Source organism: Myxocyprinus asiaticus, chromosome 45 (assembly GCF_019703515.2).
Source record: "Myxocyprinus asiaticus isolate MX2 ecotype Aquarium Trade chromosome 45, UBuf_Myxa_2, whole genome shotgun sequence".
In the NCBI taxonomy this organism is placed as follows: Eukaryota; Metazoa; Chordata; class Actinopteri; order Cypriniformes; family Catostomidae; genus Myxocyprinus; species Myxocyprinus asiaticus.
In genome coordinates this window covers 17,413,001-17,439,071 of record NC_059388.1, presented here as the reverse complement: position 1 = coordinate 17,439,071, position 26,071 = coordinate 17,413,001, and the positions used below count along the sequence as shown (strand labels likewise).

The following is a 26,071-nucleotide window of genomic DNA, read 5'->3' as shown; positions in this document are numbered from 1 at the left end:
GTGTTAATAAAGGATAATTCTCTCACCAAGAACAATTGTAATGGAACAGTGATGTAACATTTTTAAAGGAAATATTATTTTTGATGCCCATTCAGTGTCACTGCAAAGACATATTGAACTGCTACTGAGCATTGTTTAGTGTGACACATCACAATAATCAGAACCAGATTAAATTTTCCTGCTATGATGTGATTCAAAGAATAACTTTTTATTTTTAGTAATACAATCATATTTTCTGTTCTCTTATTACTTGTGTTACAAATACGATTTTAATGTAATCAAAATTATTGCGCTCCCTTTTATTCGGTTGATGCCTAGTGCAAGCTGATCGTGTGAAGTACGGCCGTAGATGTGCGAGTGTATTTGCACCCTCTCCTATTTTCTTACTCTCATTTTTCATGTTTCAATGAAACATCAGAATTAACCAATTCACTACAATTAATTAAACCTGTGTTACAGAGGACATTTTAGGAGAATGTGCTCTGCTCCTGGGTCTCTGTGCATGTGCAATAAACTTGGTTTGGCCACTCATACAGCGGCAGTTCTTCTCAGTTGTATGATGTGTGGTTGTAACACATAAAGGACAGGCAAGGTGGAGGCGGGAACCGGCTGAACAGTAAACAAAGTTTAATGATAAACCTCAACCACTCCTTCGCCTTCTAGCGGACGGCAGCGAGTCCTCCGGCCCCTGGCAGATGGAACCACTCCTCCCCTTCTCTGCAGACGGTTGCGGTTCCTCCAGATCTCGACAGCCAGCAGCGACCCCTCCGTCCCCAGGCAGACGGCCATGGCTGCTCCCCTGGCGCATGGCAGCAGCGAGGACTCTGCGACAGTGCATCACTTCTCCCTCCCGGGTTTCGGCACCACTGTAACACATAAAGGTTGGGTAAGGAGGAGGCGGGAACCGGCTGAACAGTAAACATAAAACGCCCTCCTCCTCGTCACACTGGTATTGGGACATTTTAACGAGAACGTGTACATCACCCAAGTATCTAACATGATAGCAGTCCTATAACAAATGCATCATTCTTTTTCTGAAACCTAAATGTTACAGACTCCTGTTGAACTCTGCCAGTGGATGAAGCTGGTGGCGACTGCATAGAGAATGCACTAGTGGATATGATGCGATGTGAAATCTGGCTGTACGTGATAGCAACACCCAGTGTTCAGAATATGAACTTTATATAATTATTCAATAGCGGGCCAAATACCGTTCTATTTCCTGGGCCGTAGTTTAAAAACCTCTGGTGTATACTCACACACTTAAGCCTTTATGTGTCCCTGAGCCATGTGTGATCATTTCTGCTCTGCTGTGTTGTGTTTCCCAGTCATTGACGCTCACCAGTCAAGTCCAGGTACACACTGAGCGTTCATTATTACGACTCTCTTCATTTATACTGCGCTAAGTATTCTGCCATTAGCAAACACTCCCTTCAGCAGCTCTACTCTCTAAAACACCTCCATATAAAGAAGCAGAGCTCATGCAGGACTGTAATCAAGGCTCTCTCTGCTGGACACACTCAAATAAGTATTCAGAGGTGATCTGTACTGTGAGCGGAGTACAAAACTAGTCAGAAATTCAGTGAACAGACGGGAACAGATCTCAAACCTCCCATCGCACAGTGTGACATTTTAAGTAGAAAGGAAGGATTTTGTCAGTGATGAGACAAGAGAACCTCTGCTGGTTTGATTTTTCTCTAAAGCTCTCTCCATCTGTAGGTCTGTCTGTTTGTCTGTCTGTTTCTCTTGTGAGGCTTCTTCTATCCATCTCTCAACTCCTTGCTTCTCTCACTCTCTTTCTCTCTCTGGAGCTTGATTACTTTTTAATGATTTCTGGGGCTAAGATGAATGAGTGTGTTAAATGAGGAGAATTAGACATGCCGCAGAGCGCTGGGGCATTTGTTACTTGAATAATGGAGCTTAGAGACTTTGTTTACTGGGAAATATTGAGCTTGCAAATTAGAGAGAGAGAGAGAGAGGGCATAGTGAACAGTGCAAAATGTTGAAGCTTCTGGGATATTTTCATTCTCTGTAGCTTCTTTTAGGGCTGGACGATTTAACATATACAGTATATTTATTCAATTTTATTTTGTTGGTAATATAAAATGAACCAACATCTTGAATTTTGTGATTATTTTAATGCACTTTTTATTTGACCATTAAGTTTCCTAAAAACTGTGGCAACAGGACCATTTTGCATCCGCTCCTTGGGTCACGACTCGAGTTTTAGAGTGTTAAGACTAGAGATATTTTAATAATACAGTATTTTTTATTTAAACCTCATTAAGATGGTGATTTGGAATTTTTGATTTATTTCTGTGAATCAGTTTTTGCAAACATGTTTAATTCAACTCAATGAATCGCTTTGGCGATTTGTTTGTGCAGGATTCCCACGGTCATGGAAAATCTGGAAATATCCGGGAATTTTAAAATTGTGTTTTCCAGGCCTAGAAAAGTCCTGGAAATTAATGATGTCTCAGAAGTCATGGATAAGGCATGAAAATGTCTTTAGTGAATATACATTTTAGCGTTTTTATTTGCTCTAAAATATTTCTTCAGCTTAATATTGCTCTTGTGGTGGGTTAAACTTGCTTGCAAGCCATAGTGATGTCTGATTTGCCAGTAAATTGTTCTTTTGAGTCAGTTCTTTTCAATGAATTAATAGTTTAAATGATTATTTTGCAAATCAGTCTTAATTGACCCTTTACTTAGCTCCACCCCCCCTTTGTTACCGTTGCTCGGTCTGACAAGCTTTGCAGAATTTCCCAAAGGAATGAATGGGAGATTGTCATGAATGGTGCAGTTCTTGGCAAAATATTCTCATAAACGAAATTCATATTCTTACATGGGATATTATGAAGAGTGACATTGTAAAGCATATTTATCTGAAGTTTTTTTGTAAAAAAAATTGTTAAATAACAGTACTTTTGATTGCAAACTCTGGAGACTGTGAATCACAATCGAGGCAAATGATTATCACAGACACTTGAAAACAGAAACACAATTTGATGGTTATACACACCTGATAACATTAGTGTAAGTGAACAGAACTGCTTATAACGTCTTTTAACACACTCACTATGATACTGTGATCTCTTTATTTACTGTTGCCTTTATTATGATTTGAATCAATACATAATTTAATTAGTGTTAAGTAATTAGCTTTAATTTACCTTGGAGCAAATGTAGGTGTCCATGCTGATGTTAAACATATTCATTTGGCAATGTGGGCTGACACATTTTAATCCATAGGATGCTCTTCTTGATATTTTTCTTGAAGATTTTTTTTAAAAGAAAGAAAAAACACTGTGTGTTTCCTCTCTGCTTACCTCGTGTCACTATTTCAGGCGATCCTGCAACGTTTTTTTTTCTATTTTATTTTTTTATATAATTTCTATAAAATTCCGCTTAAAACTATTCAAACACAATACTCCCGTAGACTCACATTGGAAAAAAGCAACTGATTGTCAGGGAAATGGCACATGGCAACAGTTGCTAAGTTCAGAAATGCTTTTAGGATGGGGCTTAGTGAAGTGTAAGTGTAAAAGTGTAAAAAATCTGTATCCAGTAATCACAAATGCCTGGAAAGGTAATGAAAATGTCATGGAAATTAATTTGTCAAATAGGATGGGAACTGTTTGTGTCATTTCTCAAAACTGTTCACAGAAGTCTCCTTGCGGCATTTTACATGTTTAAAAAAATTAGTAAAAAATAAATAAATCTCTTTTTATTTTCCTATTGATAAAAATGTATATAGTGTATTAATGTATATTAATACAAATATTGTAATATTATTTCTAATTCTCTATTCTTAATTGTTGGTCTATGTGCTCATACATCAGACGGACACTTTTAAAGTGTAAAAAGCCAAAAGTGCATCAATAAGTGCTGCCTGCTCACTTGTTTGACCAGGAGTGTTGCCTGTACATCTGAAGCACTGACTGCCCCCTACTGCATCAAGGTTGTACATCAATCTTGAGTCACTCCAATGGTAGGAACATTCCTTATTATGAAATTTTAAAATATTGAGATTTATTTAGCTATAACACCCTGCTCTGCAATCTTTGCTCAGTTTCTGCCATTCACCATAGTTCATGAAGGCAGGCACCATGCCAATCTATTCTAGACACACACACACAAAATCCAACACTACGGCATTCATGTACTTATTCCAGTGTGACCAAAGGCACAACTTTGAAGGCTAGCGTTCCCCTGCTGAGTCACTGAGCCCCCCCCCCCCCATCCCCTCTGTTTCCTGACTGCTAGAGAGCTCCATAGGCCAGGGCAGTGCCACTGATCATTACCTTTCTCTTCGCCTCTGGGGCTCAGGCAGGGGGTGCAGCAGTAGGCCTTGATATGTGTATTAACAGATTGTATGCCAAATGTGCAACAATGCACTAATAAGAACAAACGACTCTGGGGCATACACCGCTGTCTCTTGCTGGGCTGGATGGGTCACAGTGTGCCATGGGTAGGGGTTGGATTGAGTTAGTGCAGGTTACAATTAAACAGATCTTCAGGGCCTGTGCACAGTGCTATGATACAGTGTCCCCCATTCCAGTGGTGCTTTTGTACTAGCCGTCACTTTCGATTTACATTTATGCATTTGGCAGACACATTTACCCTAAGCCACAGTGCATTTGGAATATTCATTTTATCTGTCCTTAGATTCCCTGGGAATCAATCCCAAGACTTTGGTGTTGCTAGCGCTATGCTCTAGCAGTTTAGCTACAGGAAGACAATCGTACATTGCTTGTGTTAGAACTGTTACCAAACATCAGGGGCTATGCTAATGCTCATTGCTTCTGCTTTGGCACCAAATGGCTTTACAGTGTTTAAATGTGGGTAGGCCTGTCACAATTATTAAATAACCATGCGGTTATTTGCTCTAACCATGGTTTTCTGAGATAGCTACGATTATTGTGCGCTTTAAATTCCAATCACATTTTAATGCCCAAATAAGGGAATTTTAAGCGAATATATAAATGTAATCAGCAGCGCGTTTGTGTGTCATTCAGTTTAACTCCAAGTGTCACTTAGCTGCACCGTGGATGTCAACCAGAGCAGCTGTCCAGAAGAGCGTCTGGAGTGCTTCTCAAGCGCTCTGAGGGGCGTTTTGGCAGCAGAAGCTCACACCAAAATCCAGCAAAAATATAAATGAACAAATATAAACTTTGATTGTGAACGCAAAACACTCCAGTTTCATTTTAAACGATTGTGTAATGGCAAATGTTCCTGGTCATAACGGGTTCATACACGCAGTGTTAATGACAGAGTGACACAGAGGTAAATAAAAATGATAAATGATGAAAGGAAATGCTTCAAAGGTTTTGCTTCATGAGAAATGTGGGCTCCCAGGTATAATCAAAGAACATTAAAATAACGTTTGAAAGTGAAGAAATTATGACAGATATATTTTACTATTGCGTAATATAAAATAATATTATAGATGTAAATATAATAAATATATATATATATATATATATATATATATATATATATATATATATATATATACACATACAGTATATATATATATATATATATATATATATATATATATACATATTTTTGTAATTGAAATCTATATTTTTAATGAGTTTCAAAAACAACAGTGTAACTGTAAAATGGACCAAAACTAAAGTAGACCAAAAAGAGAGACATATTTGAAGTATTTTGAAATATTTTGATATTTAAAACATTATTTTCATGTCATTCATATAGTTTTAAAGTCTTAAAAGGAAATAATATATCCCTATTTTATTATTTGATTTATATATTTGAGGTTAAATATGTAAAAAAGACTTAAGGTGTATAAAGCACAATTACACCTTAAGAAATATGAAAATGTATATGACAATTAATCATGAAAGCCCCAGAAGAGAAAATTGTCTAGCCCTAAAACAGACAATTAATCGTCATAATCCCAATTATTTGTTTGACAATTAATCATCCGTCATATTTCATAATTGTGACAGCCCTAAACGTGGGCCTATTTTGTGGCAGGGCTTCTTTCCGTAGGGCAAGGGGAGAGTTACTCTGCTATTAGCATTAGGGCTGTCAAATTAAAATTAAAATTTCGAATATTTGTTGAATTTAAGAAAACAATGCACATTCGAATGCCAAAACTGTGTATTTTTGTGCCAAGCACTGACGATGACTTAAGATCGATCACATTCTTGTGTTAAAAAAAGGCTAGACACAGCGCAACAAAGACAGTTTAACATAAAGCAGGTGTCTAAATAGGCTTTGTAAATTTCTTTTTAATTACACACAGCATTTAAAAACAGCGCTCCTGCACGAGACGCTGAATAAACAAAAACAAAGTGAAACAAAGATGTTCGTCTAGCGCGGGTTTACATAGAAAAACAAATGGATGGTTGTAAAAGCGTTCTGTGTGAACAGCCACTTACAGTTGGTGGAGGTCTTTGGCTGTTGTGTCTTGCTCTCTTATAAGCGTTTCTCAGATTAAGCAATGAGTTGTTTAAATGCTTTGTCAGGAAAGGAGTTCAACTTGGAAATGTTTGTCTCGATTCTCGCATTCTGTTCCATTCTGTTGTGTTCCGTCTGATTGAACAGCCCCTGGCCTGTGCTCAGCCGAATACCATTGCTGTCTGGGAATATTGCTACCCTACACACAACTGTAATGAATAAAAAACAATGTGGTATTTCTCTGTTATTATGAAGCTCGAGTCTGGGGTAGTATATACTGTGGCATCAGTGCCAGTGTAACAGCATGTGGACTGCCTATTGAAGCGTCCCCCCCATTTTACTTTTGTCTTAACATTTGAGAATATGGACCGACAAAAACTTTTAATTTATTTATTTTATGTACATTAGTTGAAAATTGATTGCTCTTTTTTTTAACAACCAGAAATGTTCTTTGCAATAATATAATGGTGCTGTATGGTTTATGTATTTAATGCACCCTCTTGTGGACTAAGGAAACAACATCAGTTTAAGAATCAGCTGACTTTAAAATTAGGATATTATTCGAATTTTGAAAATATTTAAGGTAAAAATTCTAATTTTGTTTTTCTGCCCAATTGACAGCCCTAATTAGCATCATTAGTTTTGATGGCAGCATAAAATTGGTAAATGGTAGAGAGGGTTGAGGAAGAGAGAGTGCCTAAATTCTTCTTCTTATTGGATGGGTGGAGGTTTGCCATGTTGTCTTCCATCGGTTAGTTACACTTCTGTGAATGGGCAATAATGATTGCTGTTGTGCTGAGTGTCCATTGTCACAGTCACAGCACACACATATATAAAATAATACCAGTGGTCATATGTTTCTCACACACACACACACACACACACACACAATCTTAGTGCTTCATCTGTGGCAGCAGGACTATCAGGCTCTGACAAGTGAATGGAGGATTTTGATAGTGTTTGTTTTTCAGGCTATTTGACCTGTTTGCTCAAAGGGAGCTATTGAGCTGATAGACTGCAGCACTCTGTAGTCCATCACAGTCCTTTATAGAGGGGACCTGCACTGGCCAACCTCTCTTAACCTTAAACCCAACCCTGATCTCAATGCAGAACCTCTCCTGCACCTTAACAACTGTGCTATTTAGAGTCTCAAAAGCAAAAGTCTGATTCATAGAAATGAATTGAGGTGATGCCCAGGCTTCAGATTATAACAAATTGTGTTTGTTTGTTTGTTTGTGTGTGATTTCAGAGTACTGTGATTGTAGAGAAGTCCATTCAGGATCTAATGAGTCTGATGCAGGATCTCAGTGCCTACTCCAACCAGTTCCTGGAGATGGTCTGTGACAAACTCAAGGAGTACAAGGAGATCTGCAATGCTGCTTACAGGTAATAATACACTGTATTACTGGCGATAATAACATTTTGCATGTTATAACACTGCAGTATAGGTGATATTTCTATGCTGCATATAATAACACTCTTTTACTGGTAATAATACTATGTTGCATGTAATAACGCTGCATTACAGATGGTAATACTATGTTGCATGTGACAGTAACAGATTATGCGACAAAACATTTTAACACTGTATTACAGTTTGTAATACAATGTTGCAATAACAGTATTAACACTGCATTAGAGGTGATAATACAATGTTGCATGTAATAACACTACATTATAGGTGATAATACTATGATACAGGTAATTACACTCTATTACTTTATAGCTGGTAATACTAGCTAATCTATCATATAATAACTCTGTTTTATACTTTCAGAACATTTATTGGAGGTACTTAAAAATTTAATACACTGCATTATAGGGGGATAATATTATGTTGCATATAATTACACTACATTACATGATAATGTATATTACATGATAATTATGTGATAATACTATAGTGCATATAATAACACTGCTTTATACAGTGCTCGATAATACTACGTAGCATATAATACTGCATTATAGGCAATAATACTACTATATGCTGCATATAGTAATACTGCATTATAGGCGTTAACACTGTGTTGCATATAGTAACACTGCATTATAGGTGTTAATGCTGTTTTGCAGGTAATAACAATGTATTACATCTGGTGATACAGTATTACATGTAATTACACTATATTTAAGGGGATAATAGTATGTTTCATGTCAAAACACTGCATTAAATGCTGTAATACAATATTGTATACATTAACACAATATTATTTTTGATAATACTAGGTTGCATGTAAAAACATTCTATTATATGTCATAATACTGTGCTACAGATACTAACGCTGTATTATAATAACACTATATTAGAGGTGATAATATTATGCTGCATGTACTAATAATGTATTACAGATAATGAGACTATACTATAAAATATAACACTGTTTTACAGCTGGTAAGACTATGTTGCATTTACAGTATAAACACTACATTGTAAGAGATAATGCATTGTTGCATGTAATAACACTACATTACATGTGATAATACTTTGATTCAGGTAATTACATTGTATTATAGCTGGTTATACTAGCAAATCTGGCATATAATAGCTTTATATTACACTAGCAGAACATTTCTTAAAGGTACTTAAAGACTTAGATTATCGTGCAGGATAAAACAATCCCTACAAGTGGTAATACTTAATTTCAGGTAAGCATATCCCATCCCTCTCACACGTTAGCGTCGTATTATACATATAAAGCTATCATTTTGACAGTGGTGCCTGTATACTTTATGTGAGTTTGCATTAATATGCTTTTTCCGTTTGTGTGTTTAAGTGTGGGTGTCCGAGCACATGTGTAAGCCAACAAGGGGTTCAGTCATGGGTAGAAAGTGCAGAGGCAGCCATGTCCTTACACAATAATCACATGCTACAGTACCAATCTGTCTCTCTCTTTGTCTCCATTTCTGTCTTTTTTTTCTTTTCTTTTTGCTCTCTATTTGTCAGCCATAAGAGTGACACAGTGCATTACGTTCTACATGACCTGTTCTATCAATCTGCACATTGCAGACAATAACAGTTCATTCATCCGAGCTCTCGTTCACCCTTCTGTATCATCAAAACTCTTCAGTGAAGCTGTGTTCTGCTGGCATCCAACGCACACATTTAATGGCCCGCTCATGTCACACCAAAGAGATTTATCTGAACCTTGGGTTCGTTTAAATTATTTGACACTTTCTGGAACATTAACTTGAAAGGGAGCTTGTCCGATCTATCAGCTAATCGCAAGCTTTGTTCCTATTTTAGCTCAATACATAAAGTTTGCTAAGACTTTGACAACTTACATTTATAAGTGATTAACAAATGATTAAATCATACTTAACTGATCAGTAGTTCTTGTACATTCGAATATACGAATGGATGAAAATAACATTGGTACCACTTTAAAATAAGTTTATATTTTGTAACATTAGTAAATGTGTTAAGTATCATGAACTTAAAATAACCAATATTTTTAACAGCTTTTATTAATCTTGATTATTGCTAATTTATAAAAATACAATTGTTCACTGTTAGTTTATACTGGTTCATAATGCATTAACAAATGTTAACATATAGAACTTTTAATTTAAAAAATTGATTAGTACTTTCTATATTGAAATTAACATAAACAAAGATAAAGAAATGCTGTTAAAGTGATGTTCATTGTTAGTTCATGTTAACTAATGTAGTTAACTAATGTTAACAAATTCAACCTTATTGAAAGCGTAATTAAATTAGTCCTGAAGTGGGTTTCAGATGTTGTGTGTGTTGTAGGGCCATTGTTCAGTGTGAAGAGAAGCTCACCATCAGTGCGTCCTGGGCAAAAGATGAAGACATTAGCCGCCTGATACAGTCTCTGCCCAACTGGGCCAGCATGACTCAACCCAGACAGCTCCGACAGAAGAGAGAAGAGGAGGAGGACTTCACACGGTCAGAACACACTATATTCATATATTTTTGTTGTGATCATATATTTTTAGTTGCTAGGCACCTAAATGTTTTGTATACTGCTTGGGTGCTGTACTGTAGAGGATGAAATCTGGCCCTTATACTCTCAACAGACATCTTTAAATAGGAACAAATTCAGCTGCAGGCAATCACACTATCTGAAACATTCCAGCATCCCATATTTTTACTGTCAGCCTCTCTCTCTCTTACAATTCTATTTTCAATTCACTTGCTCACTCTATCTCTTCTCCTTTCTCCCTTTTCCTTTCAAGTGCACACTTGAATTAAAGAAGACACAAGTATGAGAAAAACAGTGATTGGACGAGAGGGAGCGTGCTCCATTTTTATCAAAATTGCCCTCAAAGTGTTCTCCCGTCAGTCTGGATGTGCAATGGCCTGCAATTGTACAATAAATAAATGAACTGTTTATGTGGGACAAAAAGCCAGTCTAGCAGACCTGTTGAAGCTAAACGGCAACAGTGAGGGAGAGGCTTTTACCACATAAATGACCCTGATAGTTTCATCAGCTAAAGAGGGATTACGGCACATGTACGGCAATCCTATCCTCCATTCAATAGATGTTGCTTTTTATCTTACAATATTTTACAGAGCCTCGTGAATTTTTTCCTACATTTATCACAGACCTGTAGCAAAGGAGAGACTTTATAGATTTGTTTTAAAGGAATGGTTCATCCACAAATTAAAAATGTCATCATTTACTCACCTTTATGTTGTTCCATATGATTTTCTTTTTTCCATGGAATACAAAGGAGATGTTAGGCAGAATGACAGCCTCAGCCACCATTCACTTTCATTGCATGGAAAAAAGATGCAATGAAAGTTAAAGGATTAGTTCACCCAAAAATGAAAATTCTCTCATGATTTACTCACCTTTAAACCATCCCAGATGTGTATGACTTTCCTTCTTCAGCACAACCGAAATGAAGATTTTTATAAGCAAATTTCAACTCTGTTTGTCAATACAATGAAAGTGAATGGGTGCCGTGAGGCTGTTGGCTGTTTGACAGTCCAAAAGGTATATTTATGCAGCATAAAAGTAATCCACATGACTCCAGTTTATCAATTAATGTCTTTTGAAGCAAATAGATAGGTTTGTGTAAGAAACAAATCAATAATTAAAATGTTTCTAACATAAAATTTTTGCTTCCGGCCATCGCTGGATTGCTGTTTGAAATGAGCTAACCTCGCGTGACGTTCGTTCCTCTGTTGTAAACCAAACGCGCGCTTCCGACTTTTTTTTTTTTAAGTTAATGACGTTTTAATTATCGAATAATTGTTTACACAAACCCATCAATTTGCTTCAAAAGAAATTCATTGATCGACTGGAATCATGTGGATTACTTTTATGCTGCATAAAAATACCTTTTGGACCGTCAAACAACCAGCAGCGTCATGGCACCCATTCGCTTTCATAGTATGGACAAACAGAGCTGAAATGTGCTTAAAATCTTAATTTCGGTTCTTCTGAAGAAGAAAAGACATACACATTTGGGATGGCTTAAAGGTGAGTAAATCATGAGAGTATTATCATTTTTGGGTGAACTAATCCTTTAATGGTGACTGAGACTAACATACTGTATTGCCTAGTATCTTCTTGTGTGTTCCATAGAAGAAAGTAAGTAATACGGATTTGCAGCAACATAAGGGTGAGTAAATAATAACAGAATTTTTATTTTTGGGTGAACTATCCCTCTAATATCGCTCATCCATTCTACAAGTGAAGCTAAGTGTCTTCAGCTCTTGTGGAATTGTGCCAAGGTTATGAGAAATAGAGAAAAAAGGGAAAGCCTTTTTATAATACACATTAGCGCTGATGTGGGCATTTGGCATGGATCCAACATTGGAGAGAGTGCCAGTCCTCTTGTGCCCAGCACAGCAAGATACTGTCATCATCCCCTCTTTTGCCCCTGTAGACTTCTTCTGCACCTCTTCTCTACTCTGTGCTTTTTCATTCTATTACCCACAACTGTCTTCCACTTTTCTCTATTATATAGGACATACAGTATATCTCCATCCAACTACTCTGTAAATATATATATATATATATATATATATATATATATATATATATATATATTTTTTTTTTTTTTTTTGTTTTGTTTTTTTTTTTTCTCAATCTGATATTAGTCTTGTTTTGCAGTAAACATTTCTAAAGATCCTGAAAGCAAGATTTATTTATTTGAGAAGCAAAGATTCAAAAGATATTAAACCTTGTTTGAAGATAATTATTTTTCTTACAACATTAGCAAGCAATTTGACAATGGGGTAAGAAAAATCAATGAATATTCTCTGAAAACAACTATGATCTTACACAGTTTTGCTTTTCATGTAAATTCATCCTGTTTTAAGGATGTTTAGATATTTTTTACTACAAAATAAGACAAAAATACAGATTAAGATTGTTTTTTTTTTTTAAGTGTAAATCTCAGTTCAGCCTGTACATTTACCTTTTGCTATTTGAAACATGTCCTTTGCAAATCAAATCACTTATTGCTTTCTTAATTAACATCCACCACAGACATGAAATCAATCTATTTCGACCCAGTTGGTGATTTTTCATGTGTGTAACAAAACATATTTAAACATATAGAGGCTCAAGGCTGGATATTTAAATAACTTCTCTCTCTTTCTCTCACAGTGCAGCGTTTGCTAAGGAATCAGAGGTTCTGACTGGGAATCTTGGTGATAAGTTGATTCCTCAGAATGAGATTCTGCGGGATGTGAGTGATCTGAAAGCTTTAGCTAACCTGCAGGAGAGTATGGAGTGGCTCGCCACCCGCCTCAGAGGGTTCTTCAGCAACTTGCCCCAGAGCTCCAGTGAGTATCTGTCTGTCTGTATGGATGGTGAATGTGTTTGGGTGAGTGTTTGTGTATGTGCATGTCTTCATGTATTTCTAGCTGTTTTTGTGTTTGTGAGAGTGACCAGTGTTTTCCGGTTTTGATTTTAGCCGCGAGTTCTGCACATTTTGGATGTCTCCACTTTTTAGCTCATTACAACTGTTTTTTGTGTGTATTTAGGTGTGGTCACCTTAGGCTTTAAGCATGCAAAATTACTTCAGACCCTGCAATGAATATGGGCAACTCAACATGATGTCATGCATGTCTAGAGCTTCTGTGTTCACATAAATGATACAGTAAATGATATATAATAATAAAATTAAGATGTTAACATTTAATATCTCCTTAACTTTTCCTTATCACTGTAAAACCATGCATCTTTGAAATTTTATTAATTTATTTTTTTGCTTTATTTTGAGCCAAGTGGTCAATCTGTGACGTTTAGATCCTCTATTGGTCAACACCTTTTCACTATAAGAATTCATAAGTCAGAGATTACCTAACTTAAATTTTGGTAGGCAGCAATCGAAAAATATCCCACTTTTGTATTTGTATGAATGGAAGTGAATGAAGCATAAATCTAGGATCTGGTATATTTTGCTTGTTAACCAATCACTATTTAACCCTATAATGCCATTTGTATCAAATATGATACACAACGTTTGACGGCTCCTGTCAACGTTTCACTCTCTGTTCAAGCTGACGAGCCAAACAACCTATGGTATGTACGTTTCACATGTTTATGGCACCATCTAGTGGTTATTTGTGAAAAAAGTGGTTTCAATATTTATATTGACCTATTTAAAATGGCGGCAGACTCTTGCCGTGAAAGAGTGATTCTTATGTTGGGATAAATGACAGCTTAATTTAATAAAGTAAAAGTAATAGTAATGATTATATTGTTACGGATATTTTACAATTTGTATTTGCTGAATATAAGCAACTTGTGTTTGTTTAAATATTTTAATATTATTTTATTGAAAACCCCCCCTTTGAAATCCATGTATCAAATATGATACACTAGGCTTTTGAGGTATATCTCTCAATCACCATTACATTCATGCCCACATCAAAAAGAGCTTTGAAAATTCTTATACATACATTTTATAAGATATATTTAAAGTGTGAACTAATATTTCTTTGTATTTTCATATATGCAGCCTGCTCTGTCATTATAAAGATCTTATTTTACATTACAAGCTATTATGTCATCTTATCATAAGTTCCTTAGATCCAGCAAAAAAAAGTGTTACAATTTCACTTTTTTAAATGTCAATATAGTGTTTCGTGCATAAAATACATATGATTAAAAAAAAAAGAAAATTGTCATATTGTATTTGATGTGCTGAATTGAACTGTGATACATTTCAATCCATATTTATAGACCAAGGAGAGGAAGTTGTCATGGCCAGACTCTCAAACATTTAGTATCTCAGCTGGGTTCAACTACAATAACGCCTTCCAAAACGGTCAGAAATCTAGGGGTAACCATCGATAACCAACTAAATTTCAAGGACCACATCTCAAAGACAGCATAATCATGTAGATTTTACACTCTACAATATCAGGAAGATAAAACCCTTCCTCTCCGAACATGCCACACAACTGCTTGTTCAGTCACTTGTCATAACTAGACTGGACTACTGTAACGCTCTCATTGCAGGCCTCCCTGCATGTGCAATTAGACTCCTGCAAATGATCCAGAATGCAGCAGCACGTCTGGTCTTTAATGAACCAAAAGAAAGCGCATTACACCACTCCTTGTCTCTCTTCACTGGCTGCCGGTTGATGCACGTATCAAATTCAAGGCTCTGATGCTGGCATACAGAACAGTCACTGGGTCTGTTCCAGCGTACCTAAAATCATTTCTGCAGAGCTACGTTCCCACCAGAAGCCTGCAGTTGGCTAAGGAACGGCGCCTTGTTGTATCAACACAAAGAGGCACCAAAACACTTTCCCCATGGAGCCCATGCTGGTGGAATGATTTTCCCAACTCCATCCGTGAAGCTTGACTCACTTTCTGTCTTCCAAAAACAGCTAAAAACACATCTTTTCCATGAGCACTTAACCAGTTTCTTAAAAAAAAAATCTGTCTTGAATACTACTATTCTGATGCTAGTGAAACTTTGTAATATAGCACTTTCTCCTTAAGATGACTCACTTATATAAAATATAAAAGTGTCTGCCAAATGAATAAATGTAAATCTCTGAAAAGCCCAGGGAGTCCTCTGATAATACCCCAAGATTTACCACTGTAGCAAGTATGGGCTAAGAAAAACTTAAATAACAAATATCCTACACAAAAATGAATTGCTAGGCCTCAGGAGGATAATGACCTTTTAAGCCTAATGTATCAAATAAACTCAGCAAAAAAAGAAACGTCCTCTCACTTTTAACTGCTTTTATTTTCAGCAAACAACATGTGTAAATATTTGTATGAACATAAAAAGATTCAACAACTAAGACATAAACTGAACAAGTTTCACAGACATGTGACTAACAGAAATGGAATAATAAAAAAACAGTCAGTATCTGGTGTGGCCACCAGCTGCATTAAGTACTGCAGTGCATCTCCTCCTCATGGACTGCACCAGATTTGCCAGTTCAATTTCAGATTTGCACTTGCAAGTTCCCGGACATTTCTGGGGGGAATGGCCCTAGCCATCACCCGCCGATCCAACAGGTCCCAGACGTGCTCAATGGGATTGAGATCCGGACTCTTCACTGGCCATGGCAGAACACTGACATTCCTGTCTTGCAGGAAATCACAGAACGAGCAGTATGGCTGGTGGCATTGTCATGCTGGTGGGTCATGTCAGGATGAGCCTGCAGGAAGGGTACCACGTGAGGGAGGAGGATGTCTTCCCTGTAACGCACAGCATTGAGATTGCTGCAGTGACAACAAGCTCAGTCCGATGATGCTGTGACGCACCCCAGACCATGACGGACCCTCCACCTCCAAATCGATCCCGCTCCAGAGTACAGGCCTTGGTGTAATGCTCATTCCTTTGACAATAAACGCGAGTCCGACCATCACCCCTGGTGAGACAAAACCGTGACTCGTCAGTGAAGAGCACTTTTTGCCAGTCCTGTCTGATCCAGCGAAGGCGGGTTTGTGCCCATAGGCGACATTGTTGCCGGTGATGTCTGGTAAGGACCTGCCTTACAACAGGCCTACAAGCCCTCAGTCCAGCCTCTCTCAGCCTATTGCAGACAGTCTGAGCACTGATGGAGGGATTGTGCGTTCTTGGTGTAACTCGGGCAGTTGTTGTTGCCATCCTGTACCTGTCCCGCAGGTGTGATATTCAGATGTACCGATCCTGTGCAGGTGTTGTTACACGTGGTCTGCCACTGCGAGGACGATCAGCTGTCCTTCCTGTCTCCCTGTAGCACTGTCTTAGGTGTCTCACAGTACGGACATTGCAGTTTATTGCCCTGGCCACATCTGCAGTCCTCATGCCTCCATGCAGCATGCCTAAGGCACGTTCACACAGATGAGCAGGGACCCTGGGCATCTTTCTTTTGGTGTTTTTCAGAGTCAGTAGAAAGGTCTCTTTAGTGTCGTAAGTTTTTATAACTGTGTCCTTAATTGCCTACCGTCTGTAAGCTGTTAGTGTCTTAACGACCGTTCCACAGGTGCATGTTCATTAATTGTTTATGGTTCATTGAACAAGCATGGAAAACATTGTTTAAACCCTTTACGATAAAGATTTGTAAAATTATTTGGATTTTTACAAAATTATCTTTAAAATACAGTGTCCTGAAATAGGGATGTTTCTTACTTTGCTGACTTTACATTTTGTGTATCTCATGCGTGCTGAGTTTATGATACTGTATATTAAAAAAAAAATTGCAATATATATATATATATATATATATATATATATATATATATATATTTTTTTTTTTTTTTTTTTTCACATTTTAGAATAATAGTAAAGTCATCAGAACTATGGAATAACATAAATAGAACTATGGGAATTATGTTGTGACTAAACAAAATTCAAAATAAATCAAAACTGTGTTATATTTTATCATCTTCAAAGTAGTCACCCTTTGCCTAGAATTTGCAGACATGTACTCTTGACATTTTCACAACCAACTTCTTGAGGTATCACCCTGGGATGCTTTAAACAGTACTCAAGGAGTTCCCATCTATGTTGGGCACTTATTGGCTGCTTTTCTTTATTATTTGGTGCAAGTCATCAATTTCAAAAACTTTTTTTTTTAATTAAATTTTAGTTTTATAATGAAATAAATTAATATGGTGGCACAATTATATTTTTGTCTACTAAACTAATTTCAAACATTTAAGCATACACCTTCAGATCAAAAGATTTTTAAGATCATGAGAAACATTTCAGTCAAGTGTTTTGAAACTTTTGACCGGTAGTGTGTGTATATATATATATATATATTTTTTTTACGATTTCTTATAGTTGTCTAATGTTACTAACAGTTTAATGTCAAAAAATTATGATTTTCTGACAGTACTTTAGAGTCTTTAAAATGTCTTTAAACCCTGTGAAATCAAAATAAAATTGTTGCTGCTTTTAATCCATATATATTAGCTTTAAGGTTATCTATATGCTAGTATTCTTCTAAATGTTGACAAAATTCGTTTTCAGAAGATATAAGCATTTAAAATCTGCACTCTCTCTCTTCCGGGTAAAAAGACTTCGGGGACATCCATGGAGTCACATAGAGGTTTAGAAACCTTGTCCAATTAAATGCTTTCTAGAACAAGAACGCACCCTCCCCCTACAGCTCTTCAGCACATCTGGCTGTGTTCTAACTACCACTAATCATGTCTTTGCAGGGCACTTCGAAGGTAGCACAAGCATGCTGTCGGGTCATTCCAAACAGAAATTCCAATAAAAATGTAGTTCTAACTGACCGTTATCACCTTTCAGCCATCTGAAGCACTCGCAGTGGAGGGTAATTGTCTTAGAAGGGAATAGGGCACAGGGATGATCACTTATGAATGGGATGCACCAGTGCGGGAGCGGGACACAAGGAAAGTTGCTGGAGTTTATTTTTATTTTTTGTGCAGCCGGAGGTTTCTTGGGATGTACAGCTCGAGCAAATGTTCTTTATTCTTTATGCTTAAGGGATAGTTCACCCAAAAATGAAAATTATTTTACTCACCCTCATGCCATCCCAGATGTGTATGACTTCCTTTCTTCAGCAGATAACATTTGAAGAAAAACAGAAAAATATCTCACCTCAGTAGGTCCTTATAATGGGTGTGGATGGTAACACGATTTTTGATGCTCCAAAAAGCACAGGCAATCAGCATTAACATCATTCATACGACTCCAGTGGTTAAATGAATGTCTTATAAAGCGATACAATCGAAGAAATTTGAAGAAATTTCATTTTTGGGTGAACTGTCCCTTTAGTGTATTTTGATTCAATACATTGATATATTATCTTTTACACGCTTGTTTCTCATTCATCTACATTGGACTTGCACAACGGCTCCAGCCTCGTTGTAAGCAAAGAACGTGTATTCCTTGTGCATTTGTGGGCTAGTTATGGTTAATGTTGTGGGTTAGATCATTGTTCAATTCTCAAGTCATTAGAAAAGCTGACCGATATTGAGATCACTTCTCAAGTTTCCCCAGTAAGCGTCTCTGACATGAGCAGCATGTTGGAAAGGAGTATGTGTGTTTGTGTGACTGTAAACTAAAGCCTATTGGCTATTTTTTTTAAATGGGATGAGTTATTCAACACGTCCCACCCCCAATTCCTGTTTCAATAGGAAATACGTCAAAACACGAAATCGGACTGTATTCGGCAAGGCACATCACAGGGACTTTAAGACCATACTCCAACTACTAAATCAGAGTTAAAAAATCAGACTACAAAATACCCCAGTCAAACAGAATTTACTCCCAGAGAAACTTAAGCCCTGGTTGTCTGACTTCACAACAACTCCATCAATGAAACTTTCCACAATGCCTTCCAAATGTCCTCCATTTCTTTCACCACAAACTGTAAATAAGCTATTTTAAAACTATTGTTATTTCAAATTTTTGGGTAAAGACTGCTTCAGAGTGACTTGCGTCCGTTGCAGATAAAAATTTAATAAGAGCGCAGTTGAGGACGTGGTGTAATTACCATTAGATCTGTACAGAAGCCATAATGAAGTGTTTTATCATGGTGGGACAGCTTCAGCATTGTTCATTATTTAGTGTTTGCCAAGCTGAATGGACCGTCGCTGACGGAAACCCTTATCTCTGAACCCCCCCCCCCCTTAAATTGGATTTTATATTATGGAGCCAGTCAGGTATGAACAAGTCATTTTCTCCTGTCTTGTCTTGCAGACTAATACATGTTTTCTAGTGTAATGTGGGGGAGATTAAACAGCGTCTCACCACAAGAGACTAAGCATTGAAGTGGACAGAGTTCCTAGAGAGAAAGAGAGAGCTCTTTTGCCCTTATCTTTGTAAAATGCAGGCCCACCTTAGTCAGGAAGAGACATCCTTCATGTACCTGTAGCCACCTTGATGTGGCAGCACAGCAGTGTTTTTGTTTGCTAAATGTATTCTACAAAGATGGTCAATGAGAGCGTATCCCAGTCCCGGGTCTCTGTGAGTTAAATCCTTGGCGTTGCTCAATCTGTCCCTCCAGCCTCTGCTAAAACAAACACTCAGACCTCTGCGATAAGATGCAACCTGATAATTCCTCTCTTTGTCTCTTTAGCAATATGGTGTTGAATCTTAATGTAATCTTAATTTGATTTGGCACTAGGACACACTTGTAAAGAGGAGAGCCCCATGTCCTGCTTTCAGATCTACTTCCTTGGGTAGAAATTGATGGGCTTTTATTGGTTGTTAAAACAGCAAGAGTTTTAGATGTGTCTTATCGCCCTTTTGAGATATTTGTTTTAAATACCTGTTCAACACCGATTCGTACCTGCGCACAGAGACCCATTTTTCTCAGGACAGCTGTGTTTCTGTATGTTTTCAACTTTTTTCAAAATAATTTTTATTTTATTTCTCCCTCTCAACACTCAACGTTGCTTGGCTGGGTGTAAGAAGATCTGTTTAATTTCAGCCCATTCAAATTAAACATCAAACAGTCAGAAATATTAAAGCTGTCACTACTCTCTTACATTGTAAGTAAAGGAGGAGTAGAGAAATGAATGGGACAGATCACACTGCTCAATATGGATGCTATAGAAATTGTAGTTCTGCCTTTTAGCTAAAGGGGCCATTTTTGATTGATTATTTTGTCTTTTTTACTCTAGAACGTGCATTAGATGGACCTATACATACAGTCTTAGCATGATTTGTGCAAAAAAACAAAAAAAATTATTATGCCATTAGTGTTAAATTTGATTGCTGATTTGATATATAGGTAGTTGTCATTGAATACTTTAAAGAAGTGGACATGTCCGGCGATTGACATTTTATGCTCCATCTAAAACTAGGGCTGGGTATAAAATATAGATTTTCCGATGCATCGCAATCTTTGTTTGAATGATTTCGGTATCAATTCTTACTTTAAATCATTAAGATATATCTTTCACTTTGTGGCAACCCTCTATAATGCAAGTCAGACACTCGCATGTGCGACCAAATCTCACCATATGCTACTCAAAATGTCTATGATCAGACATGTGCTAGTAAATATTCAGATTTCACTCACCAGTGATTGAGTTGTATAGTGGAGAAGTTATTAGCACAGATGTCCTTTCACTGCATGTTGAGAGTAAATGTTTGGTTTGACTCGTTCTGTGTGTCCGAAGACAAGATTCAAGGATACATATGCCATTGAATAATGTCTCTTTTAATGCCATTTAATTCTAATCACACATGGATGCGCTAAAGAAACCACTCACGTCTTCTTTCGTTATAGACTTAAAGAGACAGTACCGATTTAGCATGTGTTCTACATATCAATGTAAATACTTGTAAAAATTAAAAATTATTAGGCATGTCATAAAATGTCGATATATTGATTATTGATCGGCACATTATTTTATCGAAATATTTTTGAGGCATCGATATATTAAAATGAGTCAACATTTAATTAGAACCCTAATTTGCATGCTTTGCAATTCACTGTCAGTAGGTGTAATAGCATTGGGACACCACAAGTGGGGGTGCCTTGCGATCTTACTGAAGCAGGTCGCAAGGCACCGTCGTATCACAACATTGCTCAGGTATTTTAGAGCTCCTTGCACAGGACGCATATGCACAAAAGTTACAGTGGTTTTTCTACTTTTGTAAGAATATAAGTTACCAGGTTTGCACAAGGTCGTGGAAGTAGGGGTGCTGCAGGTGCTGTCGAGATGATGATTGTTCTTTTCTTTTTGTCTTTTTTTTTTTTAATAAACACATTAAAACATTTTGAATATGTTTTCCTAAAAACTGTATGCTTGACAACTCTGAATAGTGTCATAATTATTTATAAATCATGAGGGTCTTCATCTCAACAACTCCTGAATACTAAACCCCATTTGGACTATTTTAACTATTGGAGCACCTAGCCGCATCTCATGGTAATGCTTTTGGTTTATTATTAGCTGCCACCGAGCAATTTAATATTAACAGTTGTCAGTACCTTTTAACATTACACTGATAGGCTATACTCTTGCTGGAAAAATGTTATCGGCTATGTTCTTGTGTGCTGTGTAGTCTGGGCTTTTGAACCTAAAATGTGGATATGTTCTTGTCTGGTGTGCGCAACGGGACCTGGTAGTTACAAGACTGGCATACATTTGTTTGATACTGTAGCACGTGTAAAGATTATGTGCGAGTGTTATGAATGCACTGATAATACAGTGCACTTACTGTAAGTTCGATTGTGCTTTCATGTTGGATGATAATTGGAAAGCCGGTGTGTGTGCACATGCACGGCACGCAGGGGTGTGTGAGAGAGAAGTGAGGGAAAGATTTTGAGAAAGAATTGTTTGTTAGCTTCGTGTTGCCTCTTACCTGTTGTACGGCCAAGAATAAATCTCAGAAAAGACTGCACTCGTTCATTAACAGTGATTGTTACAGTAATATAGTAGCCTATGTTATATTACAAGGTGACGTTATGCTTGTAATAAAAAAAGAAAAAAACTTTAGCTGAAACATGCTGAAACTTGTTAAAAAAAAATTGATTTTCAGAACACCCACTGCACACTGTGTATTAAGTAAAGTCAATTTGTCTGTGTCAGTGCTATGTGGGGCCCTTAAAAACCCATGTACACAAGGTGACCAGACAACCCGATAAAATCGGGACAGTCCACGAGTCGTGTCCCTCTTCCCGACTGAGTGACAGTCGGGATGCCTTTTGTCCCAATAATCAATCTTAGCCTAATATATTTTTTTTTTTTAAATGATCATTGCTGTGCTTCGTGCTTTTTCTGTATTGAAAAACTTGCATTGAGAATGAAAGTATGCACGTAGACCATAGAAAATGTGTAGTATTCTTTCAAGAGCTGGACCAAGAGAGAGGAAACGTGTGTTGCCATGCTGCAGTAATTTCTGATAGTCCAGCTTCACAAAAGCGAGTATGTTGCATATGACAGCTTCAGATTTGGTGCGGGCAGAAGAAAATTTTGGCTGTGCACAACAGAATGATAAACAAAAAGTCCTTTACTTGAGTGCACCTTGTCAGATTCGGAACTTTGCTTCACAAAAAAAAATCACTAACACTTTGTGCGGCACACTTACTTTTAGCAGCATCTACATACTTTATTATATGAACATGCTACGCGATGTCGGTGCGACCTCCATGGGCGATGGAAAAGCAAGCTCCACAAATCTTACACCTCACTTTACTAGACTCTGTCTGTAACTCCTTTTTCAGAAATGTAAACTCTTTTTGAAGATCCTCATTAAATGTACATGCACACTTCCATTTTTCCAGCCACAGTGTGCTCTTTCAAACTGACTCTTCAATCAGTTCACTAACTGGACATCTACTGATAGGGGATTGTGATTGGATAATTTAATCCAATCATGTACTTCAAATAACATGGTGTGATTTTATTGGTTTTGCAAGCCGTATCCTTGGCTACCTTTGATAAGAATACTCACGTGACTAAGAAAGTCGCATATGCGAAAGAGAAATTTTAGGAGAGAGGAAATATGGGACAAAACACAATTTTTTCAGAATAAGTTTGGACACTAAAAAAAGTGCTTAAATACGGGACTGTCCCGGGAAAAACTGGACGTCTGGCCACCCTACATGTAGTACATAAATAAATCATGTACAACATAAATCATCTTCCCATGGCCCTGGGTTTGCAGGTTAGTGTATTAAACTGATTTAACTGCGCAAATTTAAAGATTAGAAATTATTATATAATTTCTCTGTATGTATCTTTGAAGAGGTTTCATTTAAGCTGTCAAACCACAAAACGACGTACTTGTAACTGAAAATACATTGTGTAGGCTATATGAAAGCTACATGTTCACAATATATCATCCAGTGATGGCTAGAGTAAATTATCTTTGTCCTTTTGATAATGATCTGGTTGAATTTAACGGACAACTATGCATGTTGCGCTCCATGGCGCTGCAGATTTTTAAGCAGCCTCTGGAGACGGCGAGCCCGCATTGTATCCCTTTTTTTTTTTTTTTTTTTTTAAGAACACGCCATGTCATCCGCCAGACACGTCCAGTGCGCAACCCCTTTAAATATACCCTGCCGCTCACACTTTACCAAAGTTGTGTTGAGAAATGTATTTGAAAACACAAAGACTGTTGTGCAATGGGCAGCCCTTTTTATATCTGAAAATATCCCGATATATATCGATAATCATCTGGAAAATCTTCCAATTATTGATGCGTGAAAAAGGTATTGATCCCAAGCCAACAAATTATGCAAGTAAACAATAAAAATGTAACAGAAATATATATGCAGCATAATATCTGCAATTTCAAGACATTAATTGATTGATCTGAATTGGAACATTTTTTAAAAGCTAAAGTGTGACCAATTTGATGAAAAACCAATGATAAAACATAATTGGTCAAATTAATATTTTTGAATTGTACTAGAAGGGTTGCCTAGAAAGTACATTTATAATTAAGAGCAATAGCTGGGAGAGAATTTCAAGAGAGAAACAAAATGAACATTGTAACAGAAGAATACCCATATGAATCAATATGGAATCGAATCGAGATCGGAAGCGAATTATATAAAGAGTTTGTGAATCAGAATCAAATTGAAACAGGAAATCTGTATCAAAACCCAGCACTAAAAACTAGTTTAAACAACATTTGACCATTGCCCTTGTTTCCTTGAACAAGGCCTTTAACCTTCTGACCTAGGAAGCTGACAGGCAAAAAGACAAAAATTTTGTAGAAACAGCCCTCTTCCTTTCAGATGCTCTTTAAATCCATGTTCTGCTCTCATTCAGCTTGGCTCTCAGGAAGATTCAGCTTTCTCATATCACTGAACAGATGCAGAGCTTTGAGCAGCTGTAGCCTTTAGTTCCAGAGAGGGAGTCTGAGGTCATGTGTTCTGTTCATTTTTAGAAGTTTTTAAAGTGTCGTTATCGGCAACAGTAAAGGTCTGCTTTCCATCTATTAGCATAATGTGTGTGGACACACAGACACCGTTTAATTTCTGAAATAGCTCTTATCGAAGACATCTACTCATTTTTTCTTCTTCATTCATTCTCTGTCTCTTGCCCCCTCCTCTCAAGCCCTGTCCTGGAGGCTTAGCTTGCAGAGTCGAAGCGCTGACGCAGTAAGGTCAAAGGTCGCCAGCAGACAGAACGCTGCTCTCCCCATGCAGATGTCAATGCTTATACTGGAGACATATAATTAACGCTTTCAGCCAATCACATGCATCATTCATGAGGCTTCTGTCTTTCGTTTTATCTCTACTTCTCCTGCAGCTCACTCTCTCTATTTCCTCTGGTGCTATGGAGTCAGATATCTTGTTTAGTAGAGCACTGTTTAACAGCCAGTGTGAGGCAGGGTTATTATAGTTTTGAATTTGTTTTCTTTATTTTTTTATTTCAAATGTCATTATAATTTTATTTTGTTTTCATGTTTCAGTTCAGTTTTTCAATATACAGTATATATATGTTGCTTTATTTAAATTGTGTTATTATTTATAAAATAAATCTTATTATATTAATACTATAAATATGAATAATATAAATAAATACAATTATTTTATAAAGAAATAATACTAATATTTATACAATATATTTTATTTTATTTGTGTTTAAATTTTAGCATTTTAGGGCTGCCAGATTTAAAGTGTTAACTGATATTAAGTACAGTAGTTATCAGTTTATATAAAAAATATTATTTGAACTGATATTAATTTAACTAATTATTTAAATAGGTATAACACCACTTAATAACATAAAAATCAAATTAATTTGTGTTCATTAAAATTAAAGTTTTTTATTTAGTTTTTGTTTTAGTTTTTGTTACCGATAATAACATTGGTGGAAGGTAATGTAGTTTGTCAACAGCAGATTATGGGCAAAGCTTCCATCACCCTGACAGTTAGAGGGATGTGGTAGTGTAGAAAAGTATCAGTGAATGATTGATCTACCTTCTCTCTCTCCATCTTTATGAGTACCACCTTCTCACAGATGGCATTGAACAGACGCTTAGGCAAAATAGAATTTGAAAATAATTGGATGAGCCCACGAAACACCGCACATATATACCCAAGCACACACCCTCCAGTTAAAGAAAAGCAAAAGCTTAGAAGTTAGAGGAAGAGAGCTGTGCCAATTAAGAGGAGTCTGTTATGCTCTAAATTGGCGGCCCCATACAGTGCAGCCTTGATCATGTTATCGCAGTAGGCCAAGTTCAGATGCATGGAGGAAAGGGACACAGACAGCGGGCCCTATCACTCTCTCACACCTCCAGT

The 26,071-nt window shown here is 36.9% G+C and overlaps 1 protein-coding gene across 3 annotated transcripts in view; it reads left to right on the top strand.

The window, feature by feature from the left end:
- Positions 1-26,071, top strand: part of LOC127435096 (exocyst complex component 4-like) — a 176,747-nt gene that overhangs the window by 126,676 nt on the left and 24,000 nt on the right. For all 3 annotated transcript variants that reach the window (XM_051688287.1, XM_051688286.1, XM_051688285.1), the window contains exons 12-14: positions 7,682-7,818; positions 10,190-10,345; positions 13,023-13,201. In XM_051688287.1, the coding sequence (XP_051544247.1) occupies positions 7,682-7,818; positions 10,190-10,345; positions 13,023-13,201 (472 nt within the window). The remainder of the gene's footprint in view (positions 1-7,681; positions 7,819-10,189; positions 10,346-13,022; positions 13,202-26,071) is intronic.